Consider the following 12,769-nt stretch of genomic DNA (forward strand, 5'->3'; position numbering starts at 1 on the left):
GTTTTTTTGTTTGTTTGTTACCCAGTCTGCTGCTGGTTGTAGGCAGACCAGCTGCAGATTACCAGCAGTTGACAGGTGCATGTTTGGCAAAAAAAGAAAAAGTTGCCCTGAAGCACAGCCGCATTGGTGAATATCTGAAAATGGCATGTCAAAGTGTGTCAGACCATGTGCACCGATTACAGTGCTGCAGTATCTATTTTGCCTTTAATTTTCTGTCCGTCTGGAATGAGCTTTCAATAACAGTTAATGCGAAACCTAGAAACGGGCAAAGGCAATGGGTTTATCCTTGGTGACCTATTGGCTTTGTCAATGCTGTGCAGCATAGGTGTTTTGCTTAAAGTGCTTGTGACAAAAGGTGTTGCCACCATACACATGTGGCTGTTATTCAGTGGGCGATGGTATGCATAATGCCACAATAATGGAGTATTGTTGGTGCAATTTTATTATTTCTTATCCAAGAATGAATTTTATTTTATTTCAAAAGAATTTATTAGAGTTTTGTAAGTACAGTTCAGATATGGAGATGGCAATATTGTTGACAGTTGGCGTCACGGTCAGGCTTGTTAATGCGATCGTTAGACCTTGTCGTGGGCTAAGCGTACTAGCACTTGGCCATGTTATATATTGCCCTCGAAAGGAGGAAGAGTAAAGTAAGGAAAGAGTTGAGGACAGGATGGATGGCGCTTATTGTTGGGTGCCATCCTACTGGAGTTCGCAGACTGTGGGGAGTGAGTGAGAGCCCCGAGCCCTGTAATTTGCCTATGGTGGTTTGTGTGAGGCCAGATAGTTGTCCAGGGTGTGCCACATCTCGCACTTCCTGGTATAGTTGGGTGTCTTTTTTTTTTTTTGATATGTTGTCTGCCCCTCTTAGGAAGGTGATCCAATTGAACCAGCTTTTGAAGGATGCTTTCCCTGTGTCTTTCCAGTTTGCCAGGATAGTTTTGACTGCTGCTGTGAGTAGGTCTATTAGCTTGCTAGCGTTCTTAGATTGAATTTCTGGAGTCATGAAGGCAGCGACTACCCCTAGAAAGTCTGGTTGCAGTGAGTACCCCATTATGCTATTTATGAAATCTTATTTTGTTCGATAATGTTTTGACTTTGGGGCAGTGAAAGATTAGGTGAGCTAGGTCTCCTTTTTGTTTGTGGCAGTTCCAGCATAGATCGTTGTCCCGTAGTCTGACGGCTGCTAGTCTGGCCGGGGCCCAGTATGCTTTGTGGAGGAGCCAGTATTTCGTCTGTGATAGGATTGGGGTGACTTTGTTTGTGCTTACTGAGGTCCACAGGTGAATTTTTCCCCCCTCGCTGAAGCACCTATTGTGGTGGCTTTCCCAGTATTCTAGTGTCTTGGCGTTCAGTTTTGTCGATACTGGGCATAGCAGCTTTGTATAGGTGCGACGTTTGGTGGCCAACTTTGTTTAGGTTAGCCGAATACTGCAGAATTGATGGTACTTTTAAGATCTGCCCTGGTGAGCGCCGCCCTTATTTTTAGAAAGCTATAGATAAATGTGAGTGGAGTGCTAAGTTTTTCTAGTTGGTTGGGGGTCGAGATGCCCCGTTCGTACCAGGGGTTCATGTTGTGTCTTGTCTTTGTACTCTATTTTTGTGTTGAACCAAATGGATTCCCATCTTGGGTTTATGCTATTCTCCATTCTTTTGTCCACTTCAAGAAAGGCGTTCTTGGTGTTTTTGAGTGTGATATTGTTGTCTTCGGGGTGTCTATTGGCTGTGAGTAGGGCTAATGGGTCTAGACCTTTTAGGATTGCTCTTTATAGCGTTAGCCATGCCGGTGTGTATTATCGTGGCGAAAGCCAGTGTATCCCTTGTTTGGCTAGGCATGCCGTCTGGAATGTTTTGAAGTTGGTGAGGTTGGCACCTCCCTAAGCTTTTGCTCAACTTTAGTTTCTGTAGACTTATTCTGGGTCTTTTGTCCTTCCATAGGAATTTGTTTATCAGGGTATCTAGTTGTTTGTGGTAGTCTTCTGTAGGTATTTGCGGGAGCATGCTGAGCAGGTAATTAATCATGGGTGCTATCATCATTTTTATTGTTTCCACTCTGTCCCACCAGCTGACAAACTTTGGTGACCACGTTCCAAGTTTCTTTCACTTTGTTTAGGATTGTGGTTGATTGTTTTGAGATCTCTCTGAAGTGTAGCCCAAGGTATTTCAGATCTCCTTTTTGCCATGCCAACCCGGAGTTTCTAGTACTGCCTTAGTTGTGTTTACATTCCAATTTGTCCCTATTGAGTTTGTAGCCCGAAACCTGTGCGTATTCCTCAATAGTGGCCCAAGAATGAATTTTCACTTTTGCAGATGCAGATTTGTAAAAGTGGAGTAGCCTGGTAGCAGATGGGAGCTGCCAGGTCTTTCAGTTAAATAAAAAATAGTATTTTGGGGAATGCAAGGGGTGAGAAAACAACAAAGGAGTAACAGTTGGTGGGTGGGAGAGTAGCAGACATTTGGTGTTCAATAGAAAATGGAAAATCAGGCTAGGGCAGGTAGTAGCACAGCTAATTATGGGGTGAGGTAGAAATGAGCAGCACACGCGGGGAGAGCTAGCAAACACATGCACTCTTATAGTCCCGATAGAAAAGTAGTTCCTTAAATGTGAGCGGTAAAAAAATAAGTCACCCAATCAAACAAGATGTTGTACGCAAGAGGAAGGCAAGCCTTAAACAAGAAGCAAGCAAATGAGTGACGGACAACCAATAGTAAGCTATGGGTGGGCTAGAAGTCCACTACAAGTTTTGGGGATAGTTCACAAGAGGCTTTCACCTGGAGACCGCTAAAAGCTGTAGTAGCCAAACGCTGATCAAGGGAGAGGAGACCAGCCTCTAAGGCGTCCATGAACATATTGCGCAAATGGGTCGCCATCTTATCAGGTCCGAGCTTGTAGAGCTCAATGGGTAAACCATTCGGCCCCATAGCCTTACCCGAACAAAGGGATCGTATAGCGATAGCGACCTCATCTACCGTTAAAGGCGCATCCAAAGCGGACCTATCCTCGTCCGACACACAGGGCAGCGCAATATCACGCAAAAGCAAGCGGGAGTCAGACTCGTCTCTATCACTCACCGATCGATACACCGTCTGAAAATGGTCCACAAAGCATTCAACAATCTCACCTGGGTCAGACACTCATTCCCCAGTCACACGGGTGATCACTGGCACCACACGACTCAGTCTCTCAGACTTATCCAACCATGCGAGTAGCTTACTAGCCTTATCTCCCACATCATAGTCTGCCCAGTTGATTCCTGTGCAGAACCTTAGCAGCATTGGTCACCAGGGCCCTATAGTCAGCCTGTTTCAGCGCTAGGGAGTGCAAGATAGCAGGGGTATCGTCACCACCCAAGTCGCTCTCGAGCGAGGTAATCTCGGCCTCTAGGAGCAACAAGGTTTCAGTCTTGGCCTTCTTAGCAGCAGCAATGAAGGACCGTGCAGAACCCCGTACTACAGTCTTGAAGGCCTCCCACAAGGAAATAGGCGAAGAGACGGACCCCTCATTTTCATTGAAATAAGTCCATAGCTTTGAGAAGTTCAGAACGGAGCTTGGGGTTCCTAAAATGCCAAGGATGAATAGGGGGAATCCTGCTCCCACCGAAACCTCAAGCATCAAGGGGGAATGATCAGAAATGCCCCTGGGAAGATGACGAACCCCACACACAAAGGGAGTATGGGCAGCCAACATCAGAAAATAGTCCATCCTCGAGAGGCTGCCGTGGGCTCCAGAGTGGAACGTGTATTGCGCCTTACAAGCGTTCCCTATCAAATGGGTCTCCTGTAGCAGGACTAAATCAGGGGAATGACTTCTAATAAATTGAAGTACAACACCACGTTTAATCTGGTCTCCCAGACATTAACGTTCCAAGACAACAGTTTCAAATCACCCCCCCCCCGTCCCAGCACCTCCCCCGAGCCCCCCCCCCTCGAAACCCAAGAACAAAAGGATAATCGCGAAAGATTATACCATGTGAAAAGAACATACACAAAAACAATAACCACCCCCAACCAACAACCCGTTACAACATCCCCCACCCTGCACCCCTGCTGACTAAGAAGCCACCCCAAACTGCAGTGTGCCTGTCGCCCCTTCATAAAACTCTACACAAAGAACCCCGGAGGAGGAGGAGAGACAGTCCCACCCCGCACCACCCTCGGGCCTAAAGCAATATTAAGGAATAGAAGCAAAACTCAGCCGGTAAATGCGACCCAAAACCAGACATCAAGAACCATAATGTCATTCCTGTGCCGATGCACCTCCCTCTGCGTCGCCGGGGCCTCCACTCCAGTATCCATCTTAGGCAGCGAGTCCAACCAGTCGCCAACAGTGTCCGGCCGATTTAAAAAAAAAAAAAAAAAAAAAAAGCGTTCTAGATACTCAATGCGAAGTCGATCTGGAAACCGCATCGCATACTTGAGTCCCAAGTCCCGCAATCGACGTTTCACTCCCTGGAATCCCATCCGCTGCCGTTGCACTTGAGGAGTGATATCAGTATAGATAGAGATGGAACTGTTCTCATATTTCAGTGGGCCATGTCTCCGAGAGGCCTGGCGTCCCTATCCTGAAAGTGGGAAAGCCTAGCGATAATAGGCCTCGCGGGAGCCCCCGGCTTGGTCTCTCCACCCGGGAAGCGGTACGCACGCTCGACCGCAAAAAACTTACTGAGGCCTTTGGGAGCAAGGTGAGACACAATTAAGTCCTCCACTAGAAGGTCAACGCTAGTGTCACCACTGTTCTCAGGTACCCCGACTAGGCGGATGTTACGTCGGGCCCTATTTTCGTACTCTTCCAGACGTCTACAGGGCTCGACAAATCCACTCGCCCGCTCGCATTTGCGAGGGAGAATGGATGAGGGCGAGCTATTTTTAGGTCCTACTCGCCCTTTCTGGCGAGTAGGAAGACAAACTAACTTTTGTCCTCTGTCTTGGAAAACGGAGCAAAAGTGACAATATAACAAGATTTAAAGGCATTTTTATTGCTCACAAAGGGGCTAAGCAATAAAGATGCCTTTAAATCTTGTTAAATTGTCACTTTTGCTCCGATTTCAGAGACTGAGGTCAAGTAGGTTGCACTTGGGTCGAGGGGATTTTCCAAGTTACCAGACCTGCAGGACTAGTACAATTTTTCAGATTTGTCGAGCCCTGGTCTAGCCATCAGATCATGTGATGACCGCAGGTTGCCGATCTCCGACTGTGCGTCCGCCATATCAGTGACAAGACTGGAGGCCTTAAGGTTCAAGGCTTTGACCCTCTCATTGGTCTTGGCCAAGTCCGCTCTTATGAGGGTAACATCAACCGCCACCGTGTCGATCGAGACAATGGCCTCATATTGGAGTCCCATATCAGTCTTGATCCCAGCGATGGTGTGCATGAGATCCTGGAGGGAGACCTCCGATGTCGCTGCCAGGTTAGTCTTCGGGTCCTCAAGACTACGGCCAGCAGCACTGGGGGAGCCTTTCGGCTGTGTATAGCGGTCCATAACGTTGGACTGAACTGAACCCCCACGACTCGGCACCTTTGTCTTGCGCTTCTCCATTTCAGGTTTAGTCGCCATATTGGAAGCCGCGCCCCGAAGGGCCTCTCTGGACCTGGTGTGAATGGCAGTGATCTTTAGGTCGCCGAAACAGTAATTCTGTCCGAAATCGTAGCCAGTGATACCATGGCTATGTCCGGAATGAGGAGCACGTCCAGGACAGTCCATGAGGAGGTAGAAGGGAAAGTGAAAGTGACAATGGCACCGGTGGAGTAGATGTCCAGTGACCGCTGTTGAATTGCGTCTCAGCCAGCCAGAGCAGCAGAGACCCCGGTCCCGTCCGGGGTAGGCCAGAAAGTAAATGACGGTGTAAAAATGGTTCCCGAAGTCCGATCTCTGCCCTGGAAAGTGTACCAGGATCAGCAGGAGTAGAACTTCAAAAGCCCGTAGAAATAATCAGGATATTGAAAGGATAGATGCAAGAGGGCGGCGCGGGTCTCGGGAGCTCCCTGCTCACGCGACCATCTTGGATGCCCGCGTAGCTCCTCCCCTCCACTGCATTTTTTTAAGAAAGAAGTAAAAGCCATACTAACGGCTAAATTCACCTGAACTCTATTTTGGTCCGATCTAAGACCTTACACCAACTCTGTATTAGCTGTTTATTTGATTATCTACATGTATTATGCTTTTATCTAATTGCGATCTTATTTTGTTACTCACGTATTACCTATTGTCATTATTGTAACAAAAGTCTGCTTAATCACCCTCTTGTTTCCCTTACCCCTCCTCTCTGTAAAGCACTCTATCTGCAAAGATCTTGTTCGCGCTATATAAAACTTTGAAAATAAATAAAATAAAAAAATAAATCCTGTAGGTGGGTCTTGTTCCAGGAATCCAGTGATGTATTGGTTGATTGCTCCCCTACCTGGCTAAAGTACTAGAGAAAGCTGAGGTATCAGACATTTTTTGAGAGAACAGAGGTTGGCATAGTGTTTAAGAGTTTTCTGATTTGTGTTACCATCTGCCCGGGAAGGTTGCTGTGTTGATGGATGGGTTGAGGATACTGCTGTGGGAGTCCTGGAGTTTGTGGAAGACATGATGGCTATGATGATCTGGGTGGTGAGTGGAGACAAAATGGTGATTGGTTGGTGGGTAAAAGTGGTTGAAGTTGTATCTGTTGGCAGTCTTGCTGTGGAAGTAGTCTGCGAGGTTGTCGCAAAGTTTTTGGGAGGGGTGGACCATGTTCTTTGGCTGTGGGTTGGCAAATTCCTGGACTATTTTGTAGAGTTCCTAGTGTGGTTGGCCGCTGTGTTGATCCAGGTGGTGATGGCTGCTTTCTTAGCTTACTTGATGTTATGGTGATAAATGCAGCAAGCTGTTTTGTGTGACTTTGTTGGGGTTTTTTGTAGTGCGTCATCACGTCTCCAGTAGGTAGCAGCTGTGTGTGGTAGTCCTGAGCTCTGTGGTGTACCAACAGGCTTGTTTTGAGGTTTGGCTGGCTTTCGCAGGTGTCAGAGGGGTGACTGTCGGCCCAGTCAATGATCCTGGCGGAGAAGTTCTGGACGACCTGGTCGAGGTCTGCTGAGGTATTGGGTCGGTTGGCTGGTGAGGGTTCGAGTTGATTTAACTTCGGTGACCTTGCTCTAGCTATGGTGGGAAGAGATGCGAGGCTTAGTGATGGTGTGCAGAGAGTCCCTAATGGTGAAGTGTACAATAGCCTAGTCAGTCCAGGTGAGTTCTGTGGTGTGGCTGAATTGGATTCTGTCGTTGGAAGTATAAATGGGTTCCAGTGTGTGTCTGGCCTTGTGCATGGGTTTGCTAACCAGCTGGGTGAGGCCAATGTTGTTCAGGTTCTCCAGGAAGGTGATGGAGTTGGGATAGTCTGTGCAGCTTGAGGTCGCGGAGTAAGTAGTAGTGAGTGGAGTTGATGGCCGAGGAGGGGGGGTGATGGGGTTTGAGATGGCATCACAGAAAGTTGTTTGGCGGCCAGAAGGGTTCTGTGGGCAAGGGTCTCTTATTGTTGCCTTCGTATCTGTCTATGAAGCTGATGCGTTCAACGTCAGTTGAGGGTGGTGATGTGCCAGATTTCTGTGGCGTGCTTACAGAGGGAGCAGGCGTTGAACAGAATGCATTGGAGCGGTTCTGGGATGTTCATGATCTTCTGGCTGGGAGTGGCGTGGGATTCTTTGTGGGTTATGTTGTAGGTGAAGTGGCAGTGTCAGCAAGTGAAAGGTCCTTTGGTTGTTCATTGTGCAGGGGTGAACAGCTGCCTCTTTGGTGCCCAGAGTCTAACCCTAGGAGTTCATGGCCGGTATATCTGCAGGAGCGCGAGGGATCTGGGAGCGGTTCAAGTGCACACTGGCTTGCCTTTTTGGCATGGCAGTGGTGCTGAATCCATTTGTAGTCCTGGAAGGGGCTAGCGAGAGGACCGGCATTATGAAGGACAGGAGCTGGAGGGGGTGGGTGGGTGAGGGTGGAGGAGGGGCAGCAGGGTATGGACTGCAAGCGAGTCACTTGGCAAAGCCCCAAATCTTTACAAAATAAAGTAAACCTGCACACTTGTAAAATATAAGCAAATATGGGCACAAAGTGGGGGCACAGGTGGAAGTGGAACGTCGGAGGACGTAAAGCAAACAAGACTGCAAGTAGGAGTCCTCTGGGCCGAACCGGCATCCTCCGACATAGGCAAAGTGCAGGCAAACCAGGCTGCCAATGCTTGAGCGGTGCACTGAACCAGTCTTGTTCGAGGCATAAATAATTCATATTTATTATTGTAGTTCCCTCCTAGTGTACTGAATTGTGTAGATCAGATTCGATGTTTGTTTGCATGGATTTTTGAGCATATTCTAGTTGCCTAGAATGAAGTAGATCTCTGCTTGTCCAGCAGTGTATCCCTGCTTGAAACCCTTTAGTAAATGTTTTTTGGGGATTTTGATGTATTTACAATATTTTCCAGCGTATAAGACGACTGGGTGTACAAGACGACCCCCCCTACTTTTCTTGATAAAATGTAGGTTTTGTGCTATACTCGCCGTGTAAGACTACCCCTCTTCTAATTCAGTCCTGCATAGCCATTTTGAGAATTTATTTTGGGCTTATTAGTGATTCTTGCCCAACATAGCAGCTTAAATCAGAGAATGTCTCACATGGATCGCACTGTTAAAAGGACAGACTCCAAGCACATACATCCAGTTAATTAGGCAGACCACCCATGCAGAAAATATGACCTTCAGCAAAAGACGGGTGGGTACAGTCAATTTGAGTATAGCATTTCACCAAGCTACTCATACTCCGGCCTGCTTCCTTTGCCAACACTTATATTAAGTTCAGCCATAAAGTGGAAAATATCAGCCTACCGGTATTTATTTTCCCACACTGAATCTACATAAGCTATTAATTTGTTCTACTAAATACCTGCCTTTGTTTTCTGTACAGCACTTATTGGCTGTTGCCTGCCTTTGTTTTCTGTACAGCACTTATTGGCTGTTGCTGATGCACGAATTTCCCCCTTACCATCATTCATGATCGACTGTGTTGTGCCGCATCCTGTGAGCTTAAACTCCCCTGCTGCTTCACTGGGAAATAAAATAATTAGAAAAGCAGGCTACAACTGAATTAAGGAATAGGATGCATAAACCTCAGACTTGGTGTATTAGGGTGTTAGAATCTATGGTAGGGTAACTCCTGTTGAAGCGCAGGCTCTGATGTTTGCTGAGGGTGCAGGATTTCAGCTCCAATGTCATGGCCTTAACATGGATCAGTTCCTTCTTGCTCCAGCGCTCCCAATCGGTTCATCTATCCACCTTCTCTGCCCCCTACTCCTCACTCTCCTGTGGTGTCCCCAGGGTTCTGCTCTTTTGCCCCTCTTATTTAATCTATATGCAACCCCTCTTAGCTTCCCTCCGTCACACCCCCGTTACCATCTTCCCCATAGACTCCTCTCCTTCTTCCTGTACCAAATTCCAATCCACTATGCTTGCCATCTGAGTGGATGCATTTTAGCCAGCTGAAGCTCAATCCCAGCAAGACTGAGTTGGTATTGACAGGATGGTCCTCCAACCCCTGGAGCTCCAGTTTTTGGCCCCAATCTCTTGGCCCCTCACCCTGTCCCGTCAATACTGTGAGGAGCCTTGGCGTTATCATCTCTAGTGACTTATCCATGAGACCTCAAATTAACGCCGTCACTTCTGCTTGCTTCTACCATCTGCGCAGAATCTGTAAAATCCGAAGGTTCCTCACTACAGAGGCTTACACTTGTCATCATGGCCCTTGTCACCTCCTGTATTGACTATGCCAACTCCCTGTATGTGGGGATCCCTGCCTACCATCTTAATCGGCTTCAGCTGGTGCAAAATCAGGCAGCCAGACTGGTCTTTCAACAGCCTAAGCACCAACATGCCTCGCCCCTGCTGAGGAGACTGCATTGGCTCCCGGTTGCCTCTCGATGCATTTTCAAACTGGGCTGTACTGTTTTACTGTTTTTAAGTCACTCCTTGCCCTTGCCCCAGCCTTCACTTCCCTCAGCCTCAAGCGTCGCATTCCCCTGACGAATCTTCGGTCTTCTGCTCACAATCTTTTAATCGTCCCCAGATTCAAACAGGAAAAAACATGGTGGCTCCTGTTTTTCCTTTCTTGCCCCCTCAACCTGGAACTCCCTTCCCTCTACTATACGACTCTGCCCCGATTACACCCACTTTCGCAAACTTCTCAAAACCCATCTCTTCCAGCTAGCCTACGAATACACCTCACTGCCTTGTCTATGAGTGCCATGAAACCGACTGGTGACCGTGCGTGGTAAAAATCCTTTTAACATAACAATGTCCAAAGTCTGCACTGAGGTGGAGCGGTGTTTGATTTGACACCCGGGGTATAAGACTACCCCCGACTTTCAAGAACATTTTAAAGGGTTAAAAAGTAGTCTTGTACGCCGGAAAATACAGTATTTATGTTTTATATTTCCATAAGCTCTTAGCCTACAAATGTTTTCCTGTGCCAATCTATGCTGTATATTCTCTTTGAAATACATTTTATGGTTGGTTCCAGTATACTCTAATTTCTAGGTTAACACACATGTTTTAGTTGTTTGTCACCATGTATGTCTTATATTTTTCACATATTTTCCTCTTGATTGGACTTCTATGTCCTGGCAACAACGCAATGTATTCTATTCTTTACATTTCCTTATACCTGCTTTATTCCTCAAGTTTAATATAAATTTACCCTACTTCTTGGATTTGGCCTCTTACAATACTTTATTAGTCAAGATGCTCCAAAGGCTAATGTAGTCCAGGAGAATCTCAAATTTCAACAACACCTCTTCTGAAAGCTAAGGTTAAATACTGCAGCCACTGAACATGTATGAGTTTTTTTTTTTTGTGTTTTTTTGCCACCGATTTGTTATAAAACTGTTACCTTGTACTTCTTAGGATGCTTATTCTGGAACTCCTACAAAGGTTCGGCGTATCGACTGTCAAGATGGAGCAGAGTTTGAACTGGATACATGTTTGCAAGAGACTGTTGAAAATTCAAAATGGCTAAGCTAATCTTAATTCAAGATGGGTGGATGGACTGTTCCAATCAAAGCCAATACTGTCCCGTGTAAAAGGATCCCAGTTTGATTCGACGAAGAACCTTCTGTCTAAACAGCAGTGTACATTATTTTTAAGTGTGCTTTTTATAGGTTTTATATTGGTAGGAAACTTCATCCAGCAGCGAACAAACCCGGAGAAACATTCAGCCCTTAGCCGAGCATTTGAGAAGCACATGCTATAAGAACATTTTCAGCAAGTACATTTGAATTCTTATGAAAGTGTTGAACAATGCTGTAATTATTCCTAATATCTTTTCATCAGACAGGCCAACTGTCCAATTTTGAAACTTTCTTTTTGTATTCTCTTGTTTTTGCATGTTTTGCAGTGACCCACTCTAGTAATTGTTGTAATTTGTTTGACAGCGCAGTGGGTATACCATGCAGTTACATAGTGCCCTAAACACTTTAATCTGCATTTGCTATTCTACCAGTGGCAGAAATGTGCCACCATTGTAGTACCCCTGCATACCTACATTCGACGTGTAAACAAGGAACAATGGAAGTTAAAAGTGCTACTCCTTACAATTAATATTGTTTCTTAAAATTATTTGTTAAAGGTTTGAGTTGCACTGGGTTGAGCCATGGGTCAGTGGAGCTACTGCAGGCTACATTTTTATACGTTGAGGTTAAAACATGCCTCATTTATTACTTTATCATTGTGCTATGTTGGTGCTTTTACAAATTTGGTTGTAATGTGGTCACATCCTAGCACAGTTAAATTGGTTGTGCATTCTTAACATTGTAAGCAAATGCTTCTTCTCTGGTTAACGGCCATTTCTACTCTTGGAAATGTGAACAGGTGGAAGACAAATGGGAGCATTCATGCACTTACATTTCTTTTTAACATTTAAACAGGAGTGTGCAGTTTTGCTATAGTTGTAAAACTGCCTGCAGTGTCCATTTAGGTCTATTCAAGCAGTAACTGGAATTTTTTCAAAGTTGGTATTTAGCCTGTTTGCACCAACATGAATTTGCAGCCTTATTGTGCCGATTGCAAGCAACCAATCATAAGCAGCATCTCGCCTAAAAAACAACCTGCATGTGGAAGTTATTCACTTATGCTCTTAATGTAAAATTGTATGTAGCATTGTACAGACTTGAAATGAAATTTGTAAAGCTTATTTTCATATTTGTTTCCACTTCATCTGTATGAGACAATGTTGATAAATAAAACTAATACTTAATGTTGTCTCTTAAATGTGTTGTCTTTTTAACGTTTGGCATCCTAATGGAGTTTTCTTAATGGAATGCCAGTGGGCTACTTGTAGGTGTAGTTTTTCAAGCATTGGTCCCTTTGATGGATGGGAGGTCCTTATCTCCTTAATTTGTTTCAGACTTCAGCTTGGAAATGCACCTGGTTCAGCGTGTCTCACTGTGATGATACAGGAAAGTTTCTTCTGTTTGTGTTGCATTTTTTTAATCCTTCTATTTGACATTTATGCAACTACTTTACCAAATTGCCTTTGAGTCTTAGCCCAGATTGTCCTGCAGTCTCCTAAGTATATTTCTTTGTGTGCTTTGGCTCCTCTTCAGAAAGTAAACCAAAATGAAACCAGTCTTGATCTCATCCTCTTCTGGGTGTATACTCCTTTCCACTCAAGTATACTCCTTTCCACTCAAACTTTAAAAAAACAAAGCTTTAAGATTTAATAGTTAATGGCAAATTTTCTACTAATCTGTTTCTACGTGCCTCTTGATTAAAGTGT

The 12,769-nt window shown here is 45.5% G+C and overlaps 1 protein-coding gene across 2 annotated transcripts in view; it reads left to right on the forward strand.

Moving 5' to 3' along the window:
* SLBP (stem-loop histone mRNA binding protein) overlaps positions 1–12,261 on the forward strand; it is a 52,489-nt gene extending 40,228 nt beyond the window's left edge. For both annotated transcript variants that reach the window (XM_086964229.1, XM_086964231.1), the window contains exon 8: positions 10,900–12,261. In XM_086964229.1, the coding sequence (XP_086820355.1) occupies positions 10,900–11,016 (117 nt within the window). In that variant the 3' untranslated portion in view covers positions 11,017–12,261. The remainder of the gene's footprint in view (positions 1–10,899) is intronic.
* Positions 12,262–12,769: the final 508 nt, after the last annotated feature.

The sequence above is a fragment of the Lissotriton vulgaris genome, chromosome 3_2 (assembly GCF_964263255.1).
Source record: "Lissotriton vulgaris chromosome 3_2, aLisVul1.2, whole genome shotgun sequence".
In the NCBI taxonomy this organism is placed as follows: domain Eukaryota; kingdom Metazoa; phylum Chordata; class Amphibia; order Caudata; family Salamandridae; genus Lissotriton; species Lissotriton vulgaris.